The sequence below is a fragment of the Rhyacophila brunnea genome, unplaced genomic scaffold, assembly GCF_057557595.1.
Source record: "Rhyacophila brunnea isolate RB1 unplaced genomic scaffold, BYU_Rbru_1.0 scaffold_13, whole genome shotgun sequence".
In the NCBI taxonomy this organism is placed as follows: Eukaryota; Metazoa; Arthropoda; class Insecta; order Trichoptera; family Rhyacophilidae; genus Rhyacophila; species Rhyacophila brunnea.
Window position 1 is genome coordinate 23397280 of NW_028232785.1, and position 26918 is coordinate 23424197.

Here is a 26918-nt window from a genome sequence, read left to right on the forward strand (position 1 = left end):
GTTAATACATCCTCCAATCTGTTGAGACCCATAATAATGTGATCTTCTTAGAATCGGACATGGTTAAATATAAACCAAATAATATATTATATTATGTAATGATTCCAGTTCTATTTAATTTAAGGTGTCACATGAAAGTGTCACATTTTTTTACGAACAACAACTTTACGAATGATATAATTCTTATTTCATATGGTCACAAGGTTTCACAACCGTACATCTTATCGTAGAAATCTGCGTACAACCGGTGTAGTTGCACGGACATACAAACCAAAATATTTATAAACACGTATTCAACGCATGATATACTTTTTACTCGTAAGTCACTTATACCTCGCTAATCCTCAGTTCCTCAATTAATACTCTATCAAGGTAACATTGCTGCTATGAAGCGACTGATTTATCATCCACGAAATCCAAAATGGCAGCGGATACGTCGTGATATGTTTCACGTATTTCTCCATGTCGTAAATAATTCGTCGACTCAAAATCGGCTGTCGAAATATAATTTTCTGTTTTGCCGGACACGGCCGTTTTTGATTGCGTGGATTAAAAATGTGGCACTCTGCGATAGCATTTCTTAAATTAAAATAAAAACAACCGACTGGCATAGTGATCTATCCTGCCAAACGAAAGACATACTGTCAAGCTGTCTCTTTCACGTGTTACCAAATTCAAGCGGGTATATCCTACGGTGAAACCACAAGACGTTTCATCCACGCGTTATAGATCGACGTGCCAGCGATGAAATTTCGTGTAGCGTATTGAGAACCATTTCTTAAAAAATAATAATCAATTAGCGTTTGAGAGGGAGCGATCGCCGGTCGAGTCGTTCTTTGCGGAAGTTTGGGAGACGTTCAGGTTGGGGTTCGAGTCTTGGCTCGCGGACACTTCCTTCTCGATCGCCAGAGGGGGGGTGTTCCTGTGACGACAGACAAACAGAATGCTGTTAGCCATTTTAAAACACATGCAAATATCATCAAGTAAACTGAAGATTGTGACTCGGATAATTTGGTCGTCTGACAGCCTTCTCCATCCTTGTTGGTATTCTTCATCAAACTGAGCACTGTCAGTGGAAAAGCCGTCGCATTCTTGATTTGGTTCTGTCATCTGGAGAAAGCAAATAAGGAAGAGTTAATCTTGAATTTTGAATTAGTCTCTGATTATGGGACTCGCAGGTTCATTTAGATTCCAAACATCTGTCTCTAGCTGACCAGTCTCATCTGGCCCATGTGCTGTATGAAGGTCAAAAATTAAGAATTTGGAGTATCATTAGGACCTATGTTTGAATAATCTGTAAAATTTGTTGGAAAGGTATGACACATTATGTCATTACGATTCTCAGTCTTTTCTCATTCTAGAAATCGATAATCCATACACATAACATAATATTACAGTGAAATCCCGATTCTAGTTTTCTTCATGGGGAGCATTTTAGTTGCGACTTATAAAAATTCGTGATACAAGATCCGAGGCAAGCCTGAGCGCCGACCGACCTGTGCAAACAAAGCGACGCGACCGAAAGGTCTGTATGTATCATAAATAATTCTACGAAAGTGAAATGAAAAATATTCAACAAAAACGGTCAATCGAGATAATATTTGTGACGGGACCATAATATTTAGATGATAGATCGAGGTAAACGATAAATCGGGGAACGGTTAATGCACATTGGCTTTCAAAAATGAACGATCCGTGCGGGAAAACGATTTATGGGAGAACAGTAGATTGGGGTTCCACTGTACATATTTTAATGCCATTAAAAAGTATTACATATTGTAAGCATCGTTGTTTTTGGACAGTGTGCACTTATTTTTATTGGATCTCCAAAGCCTACATCCACCCTTCACCACTGGAGTATGTATAGTATTACTCACCTATTATGCGGTCCGCACCTCGGACATGACCTGCGCATATCATCCGCGTTTTCATTGCCTCGACCAGCCTGCAAATATGCAAAATATTTTAACGATAACTGCTAACACTTGCTTTACCTGACGGCTTAGCCACAGCAGAGATTGTAACCAAATCGGAATCGGCGAGCGGAATTGCGGAAACAGAAAACATGGTTAATTCCGCCGTGTCCTGCGATACATTATATAAAAAAGGCCACACTACAATAACCATATAAAAGGGCAACAGATCGTAGATCGTAACGTGTTGATGTTGACAATAGTTTAAATCGCAGGCCAGATAGATGTTCATTGCACAAACTGTCTGGACATGGGGAATGGATGTAGGAACATTATCGGATAGACTCCACCAGATATAATATACATTAATTTGTATGATTCCCATGGCATCATTAAAATTAAACTTTGTAAACAAAAGCTGGCCACAATTGGTCTCTATGGCGACCAGGTCGGACGGTCCAATGGGTCCAACAGTTTTGAGCAGCTCTCCAATTCCATACACATTTCAGGATATTCCCATAGAATGTGGTTTGCACCCAGTATTTCTCCGCATGTCCATGTTGAACAGGTAACATGACCACGCTCATAGAGCCTGCCAGCGAAGCCACCATGTCTACAGTCAAGAATAATTAACTGATGTAATGGTCCGGAGTCAAAGTGGTTATCTCCATTTGATATTTGTAAAAAAGTGTGTATGCCTTTAGTGGAGGCATACCATTATTTTTTGATAGGTCTTTAACACCGCATCCAGCATCATTAGATGGAAATGTGGAGATGAAATCCTCGCATTAGAGGAACATTGTAGATGCGCCGCATACCTGTATGAGTACAATAGTATATTACAGCACCGTGTCGACTGACCTGGTGAACCGAAGCCATTAGTCTCTGCAGCCTTGTCTTGAGGGTATTCTCCCGCGCCAGCGCTTCCAAAAGCCTCCGCTCGCTCTCCCCTTCCTCTCCGCCACTTGAGCTATTCGTCTGCAATTATCAAAATAGTTGGAGAACAATGATTTCAATATTGAATGCTCAATCTGCAAACCAACATCATGTCAAAATCACGTAATTTTGTTTTTAGCCGTTGGCACTATGTATTTTCTAAAAGAATGTTGTCTATTTATGGTTTGCAGGTTGGATTCTGTTCAAAATATTATCTATGGATGTCATGTTGCAAGTAATTTTAATGTACGCATACGTAGAAAAATGTTAAAATTAATTGCGTTTAGCTATTTCAAAATACTATTACATTAGAGTTGGCACTCTCCATCATTGAATTTATAGAGATATTGATCGTTCAAAATATTTTGCAAAATGACGAAACCATAGACTAAATTTGTCGCCGCGATAGCGTGACAGTAGACGACATGCACCTCAATTTGATCAGAACTTAACTGTCAACACAGAAAATATTAAAATTTCCAGTCATCGATTCAACCATTACAAAAAGGTTCTGCAATCGTATAATTGATCCAAAAATTAACTTCGGAAAAAGAAGAAGAAAGAATATGGTGTACCTGTCTAGAACCAGGAGGTCTTATGGCCCTCAGCCTGGCGCGCAATTCTGCTCTCTCTTCTCTCAGACTCATCACCTCCTGAAATTTCATAATGTTGTTAACTCATGTATTAACCTAGTTCCTTTACATAACCCCTGTGGTTCAACCTTGTAGCAATGCTGCGTCAAACATTTGCTGCCAAACTCCATTTAACAATTTCTCTGCTATAAGAATGTCAACCGGTGGCGAAGGGCGGAGGTAGGCTGTGGAGATTCGACATACATATAGCACACTACACCTTAGTCAGTCCTACTTATGTTTTCATTGAACTAAGAATACAAATTGCAGATAGTGTTGGGTTAGTTTTTAAATTCAATTAAAGTCTGCCTAAACCGAACCATAATAGTTTAGGTATGCTATGGGCGTTCTGACAAAAATAGTGCACACCTTTTCAGTCATAATTATTTGTTTTCGTTGAATTAAGAATACATAATATTTTAGATGGAATTAGTTAGTTTTTTTTAAATTCATTATGCCCTGCTTATACCAAACCATTATCGATAAAAAATATTCTTCTATCTATAAAATATCTAAAATTCTGTATGATTTAACGGTATAATTTTAGATATTTTATAGATAGACGAATATTTTTAGACTATTATCTACTAATGCTTTTGGATTGGGCAGGGTTTAATTGAATTTTAAAAACTGACAAACACTATCTGCATTTTGTATTCTTAGTTCAATGAAAACAAATAAGTATGACCGATAAAGTTTAGTGTGCACTATTTATGTCGGATCTTAACAGCCTACCTCCACCCTTCGCCACTGCTGTGCAATGACTCTACTGCGTGACTGTAAGATGAAACTTCGCATCAGTTTAAAGCGCGGGGATTCGCATACTATCTTTCTCTAACTCATGCGGCGGGTCGTGAATGATGCAATACGTATCAAGTGACACGATGAGGTCACACGGTCTTCCTCGTGATATGAATTTGAAAACTTCACAGTCACATAAGCCGATTTAAGGAAATAAAAATACAAATGGTTAATGCCCCTTCAAAATCACTTTGTACATTTTCACGACTCAATTCTGTTCATATGGTCCGATCGACGCGTTAGGTATGCCCGATCTAATATATTGAACAGACGGCAACAAATGGCGAGTTGTGGTTACCTGCATGAGAACGGCTGTCTCCATGTCCAGTCTCCGGGCGTCAACGGGGTCCAGACACTTGGGCCTGTCGTAGCAATTCCTCGACAAACCGCCGTCTTCCCCGCAATCCTCTTCTGCGGAAACAAACAGAAAAAACCATGCAATGAGAGTTTATACCAAAGCTAAAGGCATTGGGAATAAAACCTTCTCTACTAGATGGAATCTGAATATGTTGATAAGCCTAAAAACATCAAGGGCAATCAAGGGACATCTCAAGGCAACTCTTTGTACTGTTGGTATTACGTGGGAAATCAGATCATATTATGTTTTTGGACGATTTTAAATTTAAGTAAAACGTTTGTAAATTCTCAGCAAACTAAAATTTAAAAACATTCCTGATTTCCACAGAATATCAACCTTAAGGCCCGTCCTGTTCACACAGCGACGATTCGTCTTTTTTCCAGTATCGTGATTTATAAAGTATTTTTTATTTTAAGTGGCTTAAGAACTTCTACGAGTAAGTTCACACACGTCTACAGCTTTACGAATCGTGAAAAATAATGAATCCGTCCGAATGTGACATACGGTTTTCTCAAGAAATTGCAAATGCGGAATAAGGTAAAAAGACGGTTCCGTCATTGAAAACATATGGAGATATATTATGATCGAGCTCACACTATTTGTTTTTTTGCGATACCTCTTTCGTCGTGTGTTTGTGTCCGATTTTCTCAAATCCTTTTCCAGATCAGGGGGTCTATTCTATACTTATCAACCGCTAAAGTGATAAATACGACGGCTAACTAGGGTAGGTTTGTATCAAAGTATTAGCACTTATTGTAACAATTACAATAAGTTGGTTATAATTGTTGCAATAAGTGCTATATTTTAACAGCACCTCTCTTGTTGATCTTGCCCCGATCTTGTACGAGGTCAACAGAGTCTTCGTTTTCTGTCTGACTTATAGAATGTTGGTTTTTTTCATCATGCACTTCTCGGCCACCTGTAAATGGTGCGTGATTGCGTGCGCCTTCCGATTGTAGCGACATAATCAAGAAAGTGAACGAAGCAATAAGATCAACGGAGGAAAGGAGCCTGTAATTTAAGTGATCACTTTCGTTAGTAATGAAGCAAAATGTTGGCTCATCTCCTTATTAATTCCACAGAAGTACTCACCTTGCAGTGGCCACGGCGCCGGGTGTGCCCCCGACGCGGCTATGGTCCGCTCCCTCTTGAGCCGGGAAACGTGACCGCGCAGTCTTTCCTCTTCGTCAGCTGTCCAACCTCCGACGGCCGAGTTACCACTGGATAATATAATTTAACTTTTATCAGTAATCAAAATTTTGAGCAGAATATAAGATGGGACATTGCCCACAAGTACAGAATAATCTTGAACTTAATTGAATTTCTATCACCATGTTGATTAATTTTTTTCACCACCTGTATACCGTGGCGTAACGAATATTGGGTGCACTTCAAAGTTGTGCACACTAACATAACGTCTAAGATTTATCTCTTTTAAACGACCGTCTCTTGAATGTGTCTTTCTGTTTTACAGCCTTTGTGAGTGATTCATTCATAATCATTAATTTAAATAGCGGTGAATAAGCAAAGAGGTGTGATGAGAAAGATTGGGGCATTTATAATGACACAAACATCTCTCCGATAAGTTTCAGGTCTAAGCCCCAAATTTACCGTTATTGATCAATGCACGATGTATTAACCTACTGACCTGTTGGCAGTGTGATAGAGCATGACGTCAGCCCAGGGCCCGGGACCGGCCTGCGCCCCGGGCCGAAGTGGCCCCGACGCCTCACACTCCAGCCGTCCCAGTAGCTGGCGGGCCACGCGTTCTGACGCGTTACGCAGCTTTGCCGAATGCGACGCGCTCGACTCCTGAAATTCAATAAAAATGCATTCTCTCAGGCATCTGTTTCAGTCCATTTCTGCCCATAACTGCTTCCATAGAGTTGTGAACGCTTATGCAGGCGCTCCATTGTCGAGCCATAAGTCCTAGGACAATAAGTTGTCCGATTTGTCTATGCTCTGCTACTGACCAACGGACGATCGACAATCGAGTGCTTTTTTTGTGAGTGAGAATTTGTTATCTAGCACTGTTCTTCTTTCAAATTCGATTTCTAGACTACTCTCGCCATTAATGGACGGTCGCAGATACTAAAAATTGTTGATCTCGTAAAAACTCTATAACCGACTTGATCAAGTCAGCGTCAGTATGCATTGTTACCTGCTGGTGGGTCGACGTCTCGGCCAAAGCGAGCAGCACGTCGTAGGCCTCCACGGCTCGATCGGTGGCGGCCAAGGCCACCCGCAAGGCTCCCGCCTCTGCAGAGCACTGCGCGCACGCCAGAGACAATCTGTAACTCCAACAAGACACCGTGTCACTAATTACACTTGTAAGTCTGAAAACCTAAGTGAAAAATCTCTACACATTAACTAAACTTTTAAAAGTTGTCAAAATACAGTTCAAGTCGAATGTATTTTGGACGTGGTCACGATAAGTGAAATTTTGCAATCAATGTGGTATTTGAAAAACAAAACATTTTAAATTATGAGTCGCTTAGTCACTAAACCCGCTCTGGTGGTTTTTAACTGTTTTGTGCATTTACGATAATGTTGATACTAGTAGTGGTGATGTTTGTATAGCGATTGAAACGTATCCTAAAAATCATGGTTTGAATCATGACGTCTGATTGGTCGGCTATGTAGAGCGGATTTAGTAACATGTTATTTAGCTTTAGAGCGGTTTTGGCGGCTCAAGTCAATATTAATTTAGATTTTTTGAAGAAACGGCGGAATTTATAACTCGCACCTCGATAGGCTGATAGACCATGCGATATAGTGGCCAACCTTTTGCATACCATGCGCCAATTTTTTTCACAGACGAGTTAAGATGCGCCATACAACTCAAGCACCTTTTCTACCTTCTTACGTTCACGGTTGGGGTTGGAAAATAGGGATAGGGGTAGGATCTGTTTCGCTTAGGGGAGGAAAAGGAATAACTCAATCACGCAATTAAATTAATTAATTTATGCCAGTTCAAAAAACACACGTTTATTGGAGCACCAATCTACAAATAGTCAGAAATGATCTCTTGGACGAGAGTGTGATCGCTGTCGTAGACCCCGCTGATGGTGCTACAGCTGCCGGAGAGTCTCGTTTGGTTAATATTATAACTTTGGACCACAGTTGTTAGGTGTGATAATAGAGAGAGAGAGCTCGGAGCGGGATGGAGCACTGAGAGCTTATGAGCGTTAGGATTTCGCTAGTCTTTCAATGTTCAGTGTTAAATTTGTTACTGAGAGCAGCAGAGAATTCTTCAAATTTGAATCAGTTATTGGCGACCTTGTTTTGCTTTTAATCAATGTCATGGATGAAAATGCTTGTTCACATCCGTATGTCGAACCAAAGCGACATATATAACTTTTTGCAAATTTTTTTAGCTCTGTGAAATGTTCACAGGGTAATGAACGCCGGAAATTAATTATGTCGGAAGCGTTTTGATCTGGAAAGAGTTCATCAAATTTAATTTTCAATAATGAATTTGTTTTTAAATCAATCAGTTCCATTTGTATGTTACTAGGCATCTCCATTACATTTTTTGTTCACTGAGTGAAAATGGGTTTATAAATGCGAGCATGCAGTTTTCTTCTTTATCAAAATCATGAAAATGACCCTTGCAATATCTTGATTTTTTCACTGTCAAAGCTGTCCACGAACTGATGGGTAAGAAGGCTGTATGACTTAAACTGAGAGCACTCAGGTGTTGAAAATATGAAGATGTATTCGGTTATGACGCCAAAAGAATAAGTAGGCGCAAAGATGCAATGAGCCACGGTTTGGCCACCACTGATATAGCACATATGTACAATCAAAACTAATTTTATTGAAAAATCGCCCAGAGCGGGTTTGGCAGTTAAGCGAGTTATATGAAAACACTTGCACGACAAAAACAATATTATTAATAATCAATCGCGATATAACAACCTGTATTCCTGTTGATAGAAGTGAAAACACAATCACATATTACCCCTCTTAACAGAGAATATTGTAATATGTTGGAATGTCACCTGTCCGCGTGTTCCTTGGACTCCCTGAGGGTTGCGGACAGTAGCGTGTTGTCGGCCTCCAACCGGTCAATTGTGGCGGCCAATCTCTCCGCCGTGTCGCCGTCCCCGTCCTCCTGCCGGCTCCCGAGAGCGCCGCGCAGCGACAGGTGCTCTGCCACCGCACTGCTGAACACCTGCAAAACAAACAACGATCTGTTTATAAGAAGAAAGAACCATCGTGACCAACTATCACAAAAATGGTGCACACTTTTTCAGTCATACTTAATAATTCAAATGAATAATTCACAAGACTTTGAGAATGTAACATTCAATAATATATTGAGCATACATAACTTGAAAACACTTCAGACATATACCAACTAGAAAACTGGTTATACGGGTTCAAATCTCGTCGAGGTTTGTATTTTTTTTCAAATATGACTTTTTTTAGTGGGTATAGGTATATCTTAAGTTATTTATGTTCAATATTTTGTTGAATTAAGAATACATATTACAGATGGCGTTGGTTACTTATTTTAAATTCATTTATCTCCGCCTATTTTATAGACCGATGAATATTGTTTGACTATTATCTATTATGGCTCGGTTTACGCAAGGTTTTAAAAACTAACCAACAGCATCTGTAAATTGTAGTATTATTTCAATGAAAACGAATACGTTTGACTGACAAAGTTTAGTGTGCATTATTTATGTTGGATCTTAAAAACTTACCTCCACCCTTCAGCACTATGCCAGTATTTTGATGGAATTATATTTTGTTTGATTGATAAGATGTATGTTATCAAAGACAGTGCTATCTCGTGTTTCCTATTAAAATACACAAATTGATTGGACTTTGTAATATTAATCAATTTCGTCTTATCTGATTTATTTTTTAATAACATGATAATGCTATCATTTATGAGATAAAAAATAAGTTTTTTTTTTTAAACAATGTTTATTTAGCGTTCAAAATTCTCCATTTAATCTGTGAAGGTGTGTGTTACAAAATATTTACCACTGAACCATGGAACCACCTGTGGTTAGGAAGATAACCTTTCCAAATATTGATGGTAAGTTTTAGTGTAATTAACGTGCCGAGGATTAAACTTTAAATTACCACATTAGCGCGAGGATCCTTGTTGTAGTAGGGCCAGAGTGCTCTCATCAATATTATGTTACACACAAATTTTTCTTTCGATTACAAGAGAAGCGATTGGTCAGATTTTTTTTATTACTTTGGGCAGTGTCTGTCAATCTTTTTTACCTGACGGCACAATGATGTTCGGGAATTTGTTTCGTGGCACACCAAATAAAAACATTATTAACCTTTTCTGTACTGAACGTACATACCTAGTCTGTATTCTATAAACTGGCGTACACGTCACACGGAAAGCATCGTGCCATCGCGTTCGACTGTTGCAAGTTTTTAATGGGAGGTAACGAGATGGATGCTGAAGCGGGGGGGAAACCGGCACGGCAGCTTATAGAAGACAGACTCTATGTCATATGGACTTACTTAATAAATACACAATGTGTCGTTTGTACCGCCAGTTGTGCACAAAAACACGTTTAAAAACGTCAGTGTTTCCACAAAACTTCACGCGAACATTTTATGAAATACACAAACACAGACCGATGACACAAACTGCACAATTGCAGATAGGTATAAAACAAGTAAACGCACCGAAGAATTTCCGTAATAATGTTGTTATTTATTAAATATGCAATTTTCTTTTTGCAAGTAATGATTTAAAAACACATGGGAAAGAAATAGACTATAAAATCACAGTATTCAACCTGCAAAATATGATACCTCAATGAAAAATGTACCAGTTATTGAAAGAGGAATCCTCTTTGTTTATTCTAAATAGTGTGATAACTCTGCAATAACGACACACGTCGAATGTAGAGTGAAACTCTTAGCCAGCTCGCACATTTACACTCGTCTCATCTGCAACGTGTCGAATACGTCGATGTGACATCATCGTATTCACAGAACACACGTTGCCAAATGGAGCTCCGCACATTGGTGGAATGCGTTTTTTTAGTTTGATAAAAACACGCCGATAAAATGACGCCGCAAATTTTCAAAATGCAATAAAATTGGTCTTTGTGGCGACCAGGTTGGACTGCCTGATGAGCCCAACAGCTGGTTGAACCGACTTGAGCAGCTCTTCCCTTTCCGTACACATTTTAGGACATTCCCAGAGGATGTGGTTTGCATCCTGTATTTCTTCACTGCATGGACAAGTATGTTGAACGGGTAACTAGACCAAGCTTAAAGAGCCTGCCTGCGAAGCCACTATGTCCAGTCTAGAATCGACTGGTGTAATGATCTGGAGTCAAAGCAGTTATCTCCATTCACCATTTGATATTTGAAAAAATATATATGTATGCCTGCCTTTGGTGGAGGCATCCTATTTTTTCTGGTAGGTCTTTAACGCCGCATCCAGCCTCATTAGACAGATCGTCCGCTTCCTCATGAATAGTTTTACACTATCGAGGCGGCGTAAGATGAAAGTCACCGACATCCTTCCAACAATTAGTGCATTCGCTATTTCTAATGGACCATTAATGTAACCAATATTTCCCGGTTTCTCATTTCGTTAAACATAATCACTGTTTCTTCTACGGATATACAATGTTTGTGCGCAGGACAGACTTTCAACGTTATGGGCAGTTATGATTTATGGCCATGTCGGTGTCGAGACGAATTTCAGTGTGCATTGGGCCTTAAACACGTCTTGTTAAGACTAAAAGTTGAATATTTCTTATAAGGTTACCGACTTGAGGATCCGAGGTGCCTTTAGAGGCACCCATTATAACACCTATTATTGATGAAGTTTTTTTGTGTTTCAGACTCAAACAAAGAAGATTCAAACGACTGGCTGCAATGGGTAATAAGCGGCAAAGAAAGTTTTGTCGGCCTGGAAACATACCGACCGACAGAAACATTGAGTATTCAATGCACAGATGGTCCGCTTAGATTGAAAAATATCACTGCAAGCGATAATCTTCATATGGCTAGAATAGTAAAACATCCCTATTTCAAAACCTCTCCAGAAGACCCACTTCAAATAGGTGTGGATCTGTTTGAATACACCTTACAACACCGCGAACGTCTCGATGAAAAAGATTATGACATGGTCTTAAATCATTATCGATTGTACTTGAAGAATACAGGACTGAACGGAGGAAACATATTTTTGGCAGAGACTGAAGCAAATTTCCATATGAAATCGACGGTTAATCCATTGTCGAAGAAGTGGATCAACGCCTCAGCCAGTACCGATACACAAACTGATTTAAAGAGTGTTGAAACAAAATATACATTTAATGAAAACGGGAAAGCGAATGAAATCATAAAATCAACTGTCATACATATTGAAGGTGTGCCCTCCTCAAGCGATACCTACCTAAGAAAATGTTGGCTTCAGTGTGTTGAATTTATGAGAGTAATTAATGAAAAGTGTGCAGCCAAAAAAGTGTACCTAGTTGTATTTTCTTTGTATTTTGTGATTATACTTGTTATATACAATTAAAAATCGAATTACGAGACTTAAAACTTTATAGCTTATATAAACTATATAGGCACCCACACCAAAAAGTAAGTAGCACTTTGAAATTTATCAGTGCACCTAGCGTGAAAAAAAAAAAAATTGAGTACAGGGCAACAATTATTTATCGATAAGTAATATTATGTTGGTTGTCATGAACTGACTATTCTTATGCTGCGATTAATCGCCACCCACATTGAGATGCATGTCACGGTGCTTGTCGCCTGCTGTCACGGGCTGTCAGACTGATGCTCCCATCCCGTAGCACATTTTGAACCTTTAAACGAACATTATCAGTCGGCAAAATCTGCCATAAAACAAGAATTAGTGCACTTCCCGTTGAACTGCACTGCATCGGCACCTGCATGATTCAATGAACGACAATTGAACGTTTTTATCATATTCCACATGCCAACACTTTTCGTCTGTCACGTCACACTGTCAGACTGACGTTCTTTTTTGTTTTTAGCAGTTGGCACTATGTAGTTTCTATGAGAATGTTGTCTATTATCTATGGTCTGCAGGTTGTGTTCTATTATCTATGAATGTCATGCCACATGTATTTTAACGTACGCACACGTAGAAACTGTTAAAATTAGCATGAATAATTAATAATAATTCAAATTACTATTACATTATAGTTGGCACTTTTCATCAGTGTCATTATTCAGTGAATTTACGAGATGGTGCACGTTCAAAATATTCTGCGAAATGACGAAATCATAGACATTTTTATCGCCGTGAGTTCACGTGATAGTCTGCGACATACACCTCAATGTGCATCGCGCTTTGCATTGTGATTCACGTCACATGATGTCACATGCTGGCACGGCGACAAATTTAGTCTACGGTTTCGTCATTCCGCAGAATATTTTGAATGATCACTATCTCTTTAAGTTCAATTATTGAAAGTGCCAACTCTAATGTATTAGTATTTTGAATTATTAATCATTATTCATGGTAGGTAATTTCAATTACACATTGTATTCTTAGTTCAATGAAAACAAATACGCTTGACTGACAAAGTTTAGTGTGCATAATTTATGTCGGGTCTTAAGGCTATACCTCAGTTGAGGCATGGTCTAAAAAGATCGTGGCTACGCGATGCGCGGATTGCGGATCGCAGGTGCAAATGACGCATGCCGACCGAAATATAATTGTCATATAAATCCAACATGCGTCCATTTAATGTTGTTTATTGTTCTATTAGTAACAATAATAATATATTCATTGACATGTTTTCTTTTTAAAGTAAATGGGTAACGTTTCTAGTCATCTTTACACGATTTAAGAATTAATACCCCTGTCGCCATCACGAAACAAATTGATGTATTGACACCTCGACGTTTGCTCTCAGACTGCCAGCGAGTCCAAAATTTCATCGCACTTATAGTTGAAAATTATTTGCCGTTTCACTGAAGTATCGTCTTAACAGCCAACCTTCATCCTTCGCCACTGATAGATTGAGCAAGTGGCTATCGTCCATTTCTCGTAAAATCTCTTAATAAAAACCTCTACCTACTCTGCGAAGGCACATATTAGATCTTATTAGGATCGGGCATGTCAAAGTATACACTAATCAATGTCTCTTGGAATATGCAGAAAGCAATATTGATATAATATCGAGAGAATATCATTATGAGTTACGAAAGTAACGATCGGCAACTGACCAATTGTGTAGCATACGGCAGGTCATTGATAAATGTTATGAAGTTGACATTAGTTTTAATCTCTTCCGGCCAAAATCGTTCACCTTGACAATGGCAAGATACGAACTTGCCTGCAGTTGACGGTAAAAAGCTCCAGCAATCTTCATAAGAGTCGGTTCAGATCTGTGCGGCCGATTATTTCTCCAAATAAGAATGTTTAACACGGCATAGAACTGGTTGTTTTTCCCTTTTCGCTCTGAATAATTGGGTAGTAGAGAGTATTAATTCGTTGTTGACATCTTTTATCAATTTTTTATTATCTGATTATATTAAAATGACGATATTGTTATCATAACAATGCCAGATAAAATAATATATTATTAGACATGAGATTCTTCAATAATCACAATTGAATGTGTAAAGGAGTTGTATTGAGAAATTGTATAAAGGGGCACCTCAGGGGATATATTTCAAAATATTTTCAAGAAACGACGTCACGGTGAGTTTGAGTGCAATTGTATTTCATTTGCAAATCATTCTGGAGCCAGATGTCATGGAAGTCGCATCCACAGTCAGAACTGTTCTTTTTCTTCATGGCGCTACAACCGTATATGGGAGTAGGCCTCCTACAGCACCAGCCGCTTCCTTCCAGTTTAGGACGCCCTAAATCCAACTCTACACTATGTCTCAATCTTGTACGAGGTCGACCAAAGCATCGTTTGCCTTCCGGTTTCCGGACACGGGCCGCCGTATCCCGATTTGATGGACTGTAGCTACTGTACTGCTTTTGTAACTGAATCTCCATCCCGAGTTCTGAACCTTTTTGATCCATGCATGCAATCTTGCAATTTGTACGATAGTACGTGTTTTTGTTATGGCCGCGATAATACGTACTGTCAGCAGTAAATCCGTGCATGTGTAAGCGGGGTATATAATCATAGAGTTGTGTGTGAATATCACGTTTCTGTTTCAGACCCCCTGCAAAGATGCACACCGGCAGTAATCATCAAAGATGGCTGATGACATGATCGTTTCATTATTGACAGATTCCGGTGACGCATCCTGCAGTACCAATACACGCAGTGACTTAAAACGTATCGACGCAGAATATTGTTATATATTTAACGAATACAATGCAGATAATAATACAACCTACATAGACGATGAAACTCAGGACGAGACTTCTTTGGAAGACATCTGCGAAAACGACGAGTTGCGACAGCGCATTAAAGAATTAATAACGCAGCACAGAAAAACATTGGATACAAGGTCACTGCAATTCATCAACGATACATTCTCCATAGGGCCCATTGACGTCTCGGACAATACCTATCCAGACAATACCTTAGAAATGATTAAAGCACATAATGAATACTCGGAGAGTACCGATTCAGAGAGTGACTCAGATACTATTGAAACGGAAAATGAAGAAAATGATACAAAAAATAAAGAAGATTCAATCGTCGCAAATAATGAAATTCAGGACAAGAGTTTCTTTGGCCATATCGGTAAGAACAGACTGTTGCGACAGCGCTTTGAAGAGCACGGCTATTCACCAGATTTCTTTCCAAAAAGAGTGAAAATACAATCATTGCATTTCAGAGATGAGATATTCTCAATATATCCCGTTGACGGAGCGTACACTGCCGATACGCAAAGCGACACAATTGGCAATGCAAAGAAATATACATTCCAAGAATACGGAAAAGAAAATGAAATCGTGCAATCGACCATCATACATATCGATCATGAAACCGTACAATCGAACATCGTGCATACAGAACAGGGTGTGATTTTTTCAGACAAAACCTTCGGAAACAACCAGCTGCGACAGCGTATTAAAGAACACAGTGATTCATCTGATATCTTTACAAAATTACACAGTAAAAAATTGAAAATGAGATCAATGAAATTCATGGTCGATTCGATATCGGTAGAGCCTCTCGATGACTCGGACGGTGCACAGAGTAACTCAAACAGTATCAATAGAGAAAACGGGAAAAAAAATAAAATCACAAAACCGACTATCATAAATATTGAGGGTGCGCCTTCCTCAAGCGATACCTGCCTAAGAAAATATTGGCTTCGATGCATTGGAATTTGTTTACGTAAAAAAAATTATCTAGCCGTACTTTTTTTGTATGGCGTAATTGCATTTGTGTGTTTCAAATAAAACGCGAATCACGAGACAAATCAGATTTCTTGTCCATTCAACAAACTATTGAAAGATTTGAGAATGTAACATTCTTTATTGAATATTGAATTTATACATTATTTGAAAATATCTCAAGAGAAATATATATGGGGGGTCCTCGTTATCCAAGGGTAAGCGAATCCGCTAAAACCGGGACTAAAATGGATTTAATTGTGACACGTGTAGAAAAGAAAAAGATGTGAAAGCAAGATGGAAATAGCGTAGGAGTGTGGGATTGAAAGTGACAGTTGACGACTGTGAGTTATTACGCTTGTGTTTTTTATGTGTTTTAATAGTTCACGTTGAATGTAGAGCAAAGCTCTTACTACAATCGCTGCAATACCAATAGTTTGTGGCTTAGTATTTCATAATTAGTACTGTGTTTAATTTTTTTAGATTATGCAAATCAATTGACAGTGGCTAGTACTTTGAGTTTCAAGGGACGGGATAACTTGCGAAATTTGTATATGCTGCCTGCCGATCATGACCTCATAGAGCGAGAAAACTCGCTGAAGGCATAGAACTGGTTTTAAAAAACATAATTTTACGCTTCGGGTGACATACTTAACTCAAAACTGCCTTTTTGAGGGTTGATGACGTGACTTATGCCTGAACGGTGACGATATCTGATGTTTAAAAATCGATTTTAAATAACAAAGTTATCGAGAAAATAATTACAAGATAAAAAGAACTTTTTATATACAACGTTTTTAAATTTTCTGTTGAATTATTATGCTCAAACTGTGTACTTGATATGAAGTAAATAAAAAACAAACAAACAAACAAATATAGAATACTGAAATGTCATTTTGACATTTCATTTTGATTTCCATAGTAACGCACGTATATATTAATAATTTAGCTGCTAGGACCACCTCGCAACCAATAATGGTATCAAAATAACTTTTCATACAAAACAGAATTATCTAAAAATGAATTCAATTCTACTTAAAGATGGCTAAAAGTATTAAAAAAATGCATTGGCATCGTGTTCTAATATATTCTAAAAGTTTCAAATGTTTAGGCTAGTTGGGGAGTTAGTTAAAAATCGATTGCAAGATTTATACTGGACAAACAACCAACGGACAAACAAGAATACGAGCTAATAAAAACGTTGTAATAAAATATTATGAGTGTTCAGTATTGATTGTTATTATACTGAAAATGCAATATAACATTTTCTTTTATTCAACGAATAAGACAATATTTGAGAATGTAACATTCTATATACTGAACATAGTTAAATTTGAAAACATCTCATGAATGACGTCGGGTAACAAGAAATTAATTGATACCTATCTAAATATATATATAACGCAATTTGATAAGCATTTCATGTAACAACTACTAGTTAAAACCGTCATAATTAACCCATTGCAGACAGAATTAATTTTTCAGGAACACTTAAAAAGGCACACTGATTACTAAAATTGATATAACTCATGTATTATTCATTCAATTCAAATAAATCTTTTAAATATTTATAGATTTTGAATTTTTCTATTAAGTAGTTACATTTTAAGTAAACTTTGTGTATAAGTGGAATGAAAAAAACATGTCAAATATAGTTTTTTTGGTATTTTTAGCCATTTTTTTATACAAAATGACATAAAAAGTCCATAATAGAAGTAAATAATAAAAGGAAGATAAACTAAAACTGGAGCAGCTAAATATAATACTCTTCAAGATATTTAGAAGATGGAGGGCCATTTTATGTTTATTACTGTCTCAAACACCTCATACCTAGCGAACTGATCATTATTTTGACAAATTTAAATAAAAATTTGATTTTATAAATCAAATATTTCTTAAAAAATATATTGGACTGTATATAACTAACATCATAAAATGCTACATCTATTATTAAGGAATTTCAACTTAAAAAATAATCAAAATATGATTAAAATTTTTGATTTTCATCATGGTCTGCGTCCTGTAACACCGGCCAAATTGACGCCGATAGGGCGCGATGGGTTAAGTACAATGCATCCTGGCGCGAATCCAGCAGATACAGGTTCAAGTCCCATCGGGTGTCATATTTTTTCTACTAAATGATATTTTCTAGTGTAAATTATGTTATTATATATGGAGTAAATAAAAATTGGAAATTTATATCTATACTAGCTGACCCGGCAAACTTCGTACCGCCTCAGAATCAATAATCTTGTGTTAACTTATTAGCTGAATTAATATATAAATGTGATCATAATCATAATCATAAAATCATAATCAATAAATGTGCAAAAATCATATCAAAATGAAAAGTATTTTAATTATATTGAACTGTACACACTGTACACACACGATGACCACGTGGATTAAGCGCCGGTCTATAGTGTCGAGGGTCCCATGTTCGAATCCTGGGTCTGGTAAGTTCACATATTGTAATTCAATTTCAATTCAATGATGACTACCGAGCCAACCTTCAGTCGTAAATTGTGCGGTGGCAAGCCAGGCAGATCCAATGAGTTTAAAAATTCAGTTGGATAGTTGGTTGCTTCGTCTTCGTTTGCTACACAGTCGATAGATTTGAAGGAATGCAGTGGACCAACGATTTCATTTTGAATTGTGAAGTTTAAGTGATCCACATCTTTGTTCTTTACCGCAAGAATGCTCGTTCACTCAACCAATTGTCATGTTTGTGATTAGCAATGATGTTCGGTAACACTTTGTTGATGAGTTCATCCTTAGTTGAGACGAAATTGGAAAAATTCAGCGGAAACGAAATCAATCCGCTCGATTCATCGACAGGAACACGGCCGTTACCGATAGTCAGCAATTGCTTGGAAAAATCTTCGGCAGATGGATCGTTTAGCAATGCAACTCGCATGTTTGTCGTCAGCTGAAGTGTCTTAACATAGTACCACAGAGCCGATGATTTGAGGCAAGTATTTATTTCATCAGCAGCGGTCGATCTTGGAATGACTGGTAGTGTTTGGCGAAAATCGCCAGATAGTAGAATCATTGCGCCTCCAAAACTTCTTGAGTCATTGCGCAGATCTTTCATAGTTCGATTGAGTGCTTTCAATGCGCGTTTGTGCGCCATTTTGCATCCATCCCAGGTGATGATTTTACTTGCTAACAAAACTTTGGCCATTACTGAGTGTTTCGCAATGTTGCATGTCGGTTGTTCAGTCGGCAATTTCAACGTTGAATGAGGCGTTCGGCATCCTTCTAACAACGTGGCCGCTATCCCAGAAGAAGCAACTGCTACAGCATTTTTGGATCTCGCACGAACAGTAGCCAAAATAAATGACATGAGGAATGTCTTCCCAGTTCCATCGGGCACATCGAGGAAAAATAAGCCACCATTTCCATCATCAATTGCCTTCATTAACGTATCGTACACTTCCTTCTGTCGTTCGAACTGATTGGTTCAATGCATCTCGATCATATTCACGATCACGTTCCAATTCTCGATTGAAAGCGTCGTTCATTCCACGATGTGGCGTTGGCATTCCTAACTTGACTAAAAAACTGCCGCACATGAGGTAACACATGTATTCGATCAAAAGCAAAGCCTGGTTATGTGTCTCCTCATTCTCCTCGAGATCGGGATTCCCTGAACTGACACAAATTCGATGTAGGTGGATTCGATGGGAAGCATGTCGAAATAATGATATCAAATAATGTGCGTATCTGACTTGGAGATGCAGAAACAATTGCTTCAGCGATTGTCAAATCCCAATGAGTATCGTTTTCAATCAAATTGAGCTGTTGACATGAAACACGAAATGTTGGGCACACTACACCATACACCATTGACAGTTAGACATTTCGACTATCATTCTTTCTTTTGTTTGTTTGTTTCTTCTTTATTGTTACTGTCATGTATCAGAGATGGCGTTGTATACGGATTTAAATGTTTTGTGATTTTCTTTTGTTTTTGAATGCGCGAGCTCCATCGTTTAAATTCATCGATATCAATCAAAAGCCGTTCGATACAAAATGTATGACAAAATTAATTGTCTTCATAATTTTTTTCCCGTGAAATTTTCCGATGTTTTAATAGTTATTCTGCTATTCGGGGCTGAGACAAATCCAACAATGCAAAGATCGTAAAAATCGGTCCAGCCGTTCTCGAGTTATAAATAGTGTAACTAACCCGACTTTCTTTTATATATATAGATATTATATTTCTCACCGTGTAATCATAACCGTTTAATTCTGAATAAAGTTTACTTCACTCTATCAACTATTGTTTCATTAATTAATTCTTCACCCGCCTATTCATGTTCTGGCTTCCTAAAACTAGAATTGGCACCCATATCCCATTAAACTATACTCGTACATTTGATACCTTTCGTTAACATTGAATTCAGTTTATCAAATTTACTTCAAGCTATATAACTTCTTTCATACTGTACATCAATGGTCGCCAACCTTTTTATCGCCGCGGACCGGTCAACGTTTGGTAATTTTACCGCGGCCCGCTGAGGGGGGGACGTTGATTGTTTATATTTTAGATTGTTTTGATTTAATAATTTTAATTTAATTGTATTTAAACATGCCTTCAAAATAAAATACAGTTACACCAAAAAATTAATATAAAGTGATTTAACATTTTAACTCAATAGAACGCTAAATCAATGAGAACCCTGAGCTTGTTTCTTTGCAAGGAGACGGTTCCATCTGGGGGTAATAGGAGACAATAACACCCGAAGTGTGTTGCTCATGTCCAGTTTATTCCGTTGTTTTGTTTTGGTTGCTGTCATTGCAGAAAACCCCGCTTCACAGAGATAGGATGTCGGAAATGGCAATAGGGATTTAAATGCTGTGGTGGTAATGTCAGGGTATTCAGCCATGACTTTAATCTAGAACACCGGCAGAGTTGTTGTCTCGAACGTAGTTTCAAGGCTGCCATCATCTCTCTCCAGCAGTTGATCTTCTTGCACAGACATGCTAGATTCGCCTGGTTTGTTGACAAATGGGTCGTGGATCCATTCCTTACCAGGAAAGTTGCACAAACCAGAGAGAAATACACCATACTAAATAAAATGGAAATAATTTAATGTTCCTTGGGCGGCCCGGTATCATTTGATCCACGGACCGAGGGTTGGGGACCACCGCTGTACATCACCAAACACTCGGCCGAGTTCAGAATGATGCATTCATTGACAACAAAGATGTTGAAAATAAACCTGCTCTATAGAGATAGAGCCTAAATGTATGAAATTGAAACAAAAAAGGGACTGGAAGGAGCTGTCAAATAATATCGAGTGATTAATTTTTTTTTTCCGACCATGTCCGATCCTAATAAGATCATATGGGCCTCCACATATTGTTTTTACGAGAAATGGATGTTAGCCACTTGCTCAACCTATTAGGCCAATACTCTGACTCATACACAAATTGAGAAACAATATGTGTATTTGTAGGATTCGAACTTGGGACGACGCTATAGGCAGACGCAAGCCGCGCGGCCATCGTGGGTATATTAGTGACATAATATTTGTTTGACTACATACTGCAATCGCAATGAGATGACTAATAAAATAATTGTAGGTTATGTTGATATCTTTGATGTTTCAATACAATATTTTGGGGTTCGGGTGTATACACTACCACGAACACACCCGAATTCGACCGACATGACTACCAACCTAAATTTTCACCGTATTACGAATTTACCAATTATTGGAGTATAGTCAATAGCCGCCGATAACCGCCTTGTGTATGGAATGCCTTACGTGTTAACTTGGACCAATGAAAATAATGGAAACATGCTAAAATGCTAACTATTAAGAATAGCTGCACTGATACACTTGTTAAGTTAGCAACAAGTGACTTCACATTGCAGGTTCATTCGTAGAGTACTTCACACTACTCTTATGACATCTATTTACCAATTTGCACGGTGCGCAAAAAGACAATCTGTCACAATGTGTAGATATGCAACCAATAAAACTACACTTTGGCATTATTATTTAGCTGAAAAATCATCTAAAATTTGTGTAAAACTGTTTATAACTGCACTCGAGTAAGTAATCACAATGGACATAAGAAATGTCCGCCATAGCGTGTGTCATAAAATCGGAATGTCTATATTTGTACACCGACCTAACTAGGGAATCCAATCCCGAGCCAAAATTCTGATCCCGGGATTTCGGGATTACAATTTGACAATCCCGGGATCCCGGGACTGGTCCCGGGATTGGCATTTTTTCCATTGTTAATATAAAATGTTTATATTTACAAATAACATTGATAAAATCGGTCAAAAATAAATCTAGTATAATTAATTTATACTATTTAAGATATTTATTGTTAATATTGTATACATTCAATCTTGGAAATACACAAGTTTAATGAAGTAAATAATATTGTAATATAAATAATAATGTGAATTTAATATGAGATTGCTGTTTCTGATAGTAAAGACATAATGAATGGATTAGCGAGATTTAAAATAGTAAAGCAAATAATCATGGCGTACTTATGGCCTTTCCGCATCATAAATCTAATTTTTCGACCATGTCCGATCCTAATAGGATCATATGGGCCTCCACAGAGTAGAGGTTTATATTATCAGATTTTGTTTTTTTTTTACGAGAAATGGCTGTCAGCCACTTGCTCAACCTGCAAAATCTAATTAGTCAGCCAAATATGAAACTGCCGTAAAAGTATGATATCATGGTGGAATTACTTTGTTAAAAGTGCGAAGCATTGTTTTTTTCCAATCTTTCTCATTTTTAATAATTCATGTGAAAAAATAAAATGAATCCGCAACCTACACATGGGTCTAAATCAAACTTCATTCAAACTCAGTTTATTTCTAATATAGTTATTTTTTTATTAAAAGTATTTTTTCTGTTTTATTTTCGCTTTTATTTTATTCTCCATAAAATTGATAAAAAAAAATCGATCCCGAAATCCCGGGATTATGTTTATCAATCCCGGGATTCATAGGTATCGAAAATAGCTCGGGATCCCGGGATCCCTAGACCTAACCATGCTTCATGTTTATGCTAAATAATTTCAAATGTCAACAGAAAAAGACTCCTATTTATATTTCAAATTCTTTGGTTACAACACTTCAAAAAAACATAAAATGCAGTTTCAGTTGGTACTAATAATCTAGGATTCCAAGAACGGAAGGAAAAATACAGTCACGAACATTCATTTTTTAAAATGGTTTTCTTTACAGCAACGGGTCATCTTCAGCATCATCGGAGTGTCTGATAAGAACGCTATGAGGATTAATACCTTGCCCGCCATGCCACCAACAACCCAAAAACCATCAATAGGTTTCTTCTAGCAAGCGCTGCGGACACTTTTCTAACACTCGGCGCACGCATAATGCACAATATCGAGATGTGACACCTATCATTCCTCTGGGAATGTCCTAAAATGTATACGGAAAGGGTAGAGCTGCTCAGGTCGGTCTGGTTGCCGCCAAGGCCAATTTGGTTGCATTTAGAAAATTTGCGGCGTCATACTGCGAACACGGCTATTGTTCAGCAGTTTTGTATGTATTAGCTTTTGACAATTCCACATGCTGCTCTCTCCCATGGGTACTCTTAACTTGAAGTCATGTAAATCTAGTCAAAGCACATTCGAGTGCATGGCGACCACAGTTTTGCGGCCAGTCCTGAGACATTGAGTCATAAAAAAAAATGATTCTTCACATGTGTTTACTGCACAACCCATAGCCGTCCATACCTTTTATTGCAACTGTTTCCCAACCTTTTTATAGTCGAAACCCTGTTTAATAATAGTCGAGCACAATATGAAGTGATATATCTTTTAAAATACATCAAATGAAAATCATCGTTAGCTATTATTGAATGTCTACTTTTACATAAAAGTCCAATCATTTCAAAAATTAATCCTCATCCTATTTTAATCCTTTTTTATACAATAGAAAATTTTGGAAACCATTTAATTACTAGGAATTGCAGTGGTCACCTGAGACCCATTTGCCGAATTGCTAATGCAGATTGTAAATGAACAGTGATAGCGTTTGCAAGGAGAATATACTGGGCGTGTGACTCACCCCCTCTTGGCAGATGTCTTTTCCCGTCAGACGGGCGTCCTCGTGGGTCCGCCTCAGTCGCACCCTGGAAGCCATCTTGCTCTGTGGAGACGAGCTGCCTATCATTGCGCCGCTGCCCACTACTCCTTCGAACAAAACAACAGTCAATTGCATGACAGAACTGCGGAGAGAAAAGATTCATAAACACTTTTACTTTCGAGTTCAATCAAATAAACCTGAACAAATTGGCGTGAGTTTTTTTTTGTTTTTGACCATGTCAGATCCTAGTAAGATCATATGAGCCTCCACAGAGTGTTGTTTTTATGAGAAATGGATGTCAGCCACTTGCTCAACCTATTAGGTCCATACTCTGACTCAGACACAAATTGAAAAACATACTGTGTACTTGCCAAACCCAGGATTCGAACCTGGGACCCACAACGTTATAAACCGAAGCTTAAGCCGCTCGGCCATCGCGCAGGGTCTGACTGTCCAAATATGTATTGCTATGCTTTTCATTACACACAATGTAACCTTTCGACTGCGGGTTTTTATTTTATTAAGTAAAAATAATATAATTTGAAGCTCCTAGTTTCAAAACCCCCAAAAACGATTTTAGGTAGTTTTGAGAAAAACTCGTATCTAACTTTATGTATTTGTTATTTAATTTGTACATTGTACGTTCACAAGAGTATTTTGGGTTATCCATTTTAGGGGTATGTATATGAAAAGCACACCCAACCATTTCAGCTGCTATTTGAAATTTATCCTAATTTTTGATCATACGTATTGACGGATTAAAAGTTCAATCTTTGGCCATCATATAGGTAACAAAAATATCCATCTAAATACATATCCAACTCAAAGAATTTAAACAAACGGTTTAAAGGGTACTAACCAGCGAAACTAGGCGCTTCATAAATAAGCACGTATATATTCTTTTCAAGATCACAACAGGCCATGAGTCCCAATGACATTAGTGCAGTGAAACAGTAGTGTATTTAGTAATAGAAGTGAAACAATCACAAAGCCTTTGAGAAAATCACATAAATACATTGTGACCTCAGCGAGAATCGAAACCAGGAAGGCCAACGCTTTACGCATTGTACAACAAAGAGCTACGAATTGGGATTTTATTTCAAGGGAGTGGAGTGGTAAATGATAACAAATTCAAACACAGTTGAAAGAAATCTCACCGAACATATTTTTTTTACATAAACAGAAGCTTATTCACTGATGGAAGGGGGGCGAAGAGTGTCGTTGAACGTTTCTCTAGCCTTTAAACAAAATAAATCATCAAAAATTTTACTGTCCATCCCACAGTCGACTACAAAAAAAAAAAAACTAGGGCAGTCAGGCAAGTTGACCCTCTGCGATTAGAAAGGCGTCAGTCAATTTTGAGTCGAACTTTGCTTGTTCCAAAAATTGCATTGCGTTAGTAACAACATTTACATACACTTTGATATTATATACGGAAGATAACAGTGTAAAAGGGAGCAGTGAATACATACCTCTTGTCCTGGGAGATCTGTGCACACTGCGGACCCTGTTCTGGGAGTGATGAGTCGCTCCGTCGCACGCCTCGTCGTCCGCGCTGGCCGCCGTCACGTCACCCTCGCACGATGCCCGTGGAGACGCCCTTCGCCGCCGTCTGCCACTGGAGTAACCCCTGCACGCACCATACGTGATAATGATATACATACATATCAAAATATACAAACTGTTTGATTGCAGTCTACCAAAAGTCTGGAGTATGAAGAAAAGAATTAGATTCATTACAAACCTTCGGTCGATCTCGAGTGTGTCGTCCTCCAGCGAAGTGGAATCGAAGTTATTGTTCGCGCAGTTGGTGTTATTGGTCGCGCGGTGGACTCTAGGAGAGTCGGCCGACGCCAGGCTTCTGCCCTCGTGTCTCCTCGGCAGGAATTCACCACCGCCCGGGATGGGCAGGGCTGCGGGACTCGACGGGCTTTGCAGTTCCATATCCTGGAACAACAACGTTTGATTACACCAGCAGCATTATTATTCACATTTTCCCGCGAGTGTTCCAAAATATCATCGGTATTTTGTAAAAAGGACGAATTAATCAAAATGCTATTTTACAGGAGTTTTAACTTTTGACATTAATTTATTAATTACCTGTGGATGATAAATGTCTAACAAGTTTATAATAAAGCTTAGAAAGAATACTGCCTTTATGATAGGCTTTATAATACAATCGAACTCGGTTATTACTATCTCGGACATAGCGAGATCTCGGATGTAATGAGAAAACATTCGTGACATTTGGTTTACGATTTTCTCCATACATTTATTCACTGTTATAACGAGCAACTTATCGGATATACCGAGCTAAAATACTGTTAATGTGTCGATCGTTTAAAAACATTTCGACCCTACGCAATAAAATCCGATCGGACAGGATGCCGCTGGGGACGGATTACGTTTATGACACTAGTTAAGTGTCTAATTATTGTTTTTGCCGACAATAATGAAAAAGTATCCACGCACATGGTTGAAAAATCCAATGTTTGTGAAGTCCGTAGGTACCTACCAGCGTTCATTACAATAAACAACTTCTTTTGTAGTTTATGAAGGGCATGCTTGTTTCGGAGGTTTTTACATATTTTGCCTTTTAAAATATTATACAGTCGAACTTGGTTATTACGAGGAAGATGGGACCGACTGAATTTGCTCCTTATAAGCGGTACTCGTTACATCAGAGAATAGGTATTTTTAAATGAGCAGTCACATCACAAAAAAGTCGAAAATAAAAAATCTGAAAACCATCGTAAAAATCCCCGAAACAAGCATGGCATTCATAAACTACAAAAGAAGTTTTTTATTGTAATGAAGTGCTGCGCTACCGGCGCGTACCTACTGACTTCACAAAGCTTGGATTTTTTACATGCAATTT

At 38.1% G+C, this 26918-nt stretch overlaps 1 protein-coding gene across 3 annotated transcripts in view; it reads right to left on the reverse strand.

The window, feature by feature from the left end:
• Window positions 1–538: 538 nt before the first annotated feature.
• The window catches only part of LOC147076981 (colorectal mutant cancer protein), a 70179-nt gene continuing 43799 nt past the window's right edge, over window positions 539–26918 (reverse strand). For 2 of the 3 annotated variants that reach the window (XM_085940594.1, XM_085940592.1), the window contains 12 exons: window positions 25785–25987; window positions 25513–25670; window positions 24023–24147; window positions 8645–8817; window positions 6802–6931; window positions 6289–6452; window positions 5733–5860; window positions 4581–4693; window positions 3425–3502; window positions 2775–2891; window positions 1878–1945; window positions 539–922 (listed from right to left, as the gene is read on the reverse strand). In XM_085940594.1, the coding sequence (XP_085796720.1) occupies window positions 793–922; window positions 1878–1945; window positions 2775–2891; window positions 3425–3502; window positions 4581–4693; window positions 5733–5860; window positions 6289–6452; window positions 6802–6931; window positions 8645–8817; window positions 24023–24147; window positions 25513–25670; window positions 25785–25987 (1587 nt within the window). In that variant the 3' untranslated portion in view covers window positions 539–792. The remainder of the gene's footprint in view (window positions 923–1877; window positions 1946–2774; window positions 2892–3424; window positions 3503–4580; window positions 4694–5732; window positions 5861–6288; window positions 6453–6801; window positions 6932–8644; window positions 8818–24022; window positions 24148–25512; window positions 25671–25784; window positions 25988–26918) is intronic. The other variant, XM_085940593.1, reaches the window with a different exon arrangement.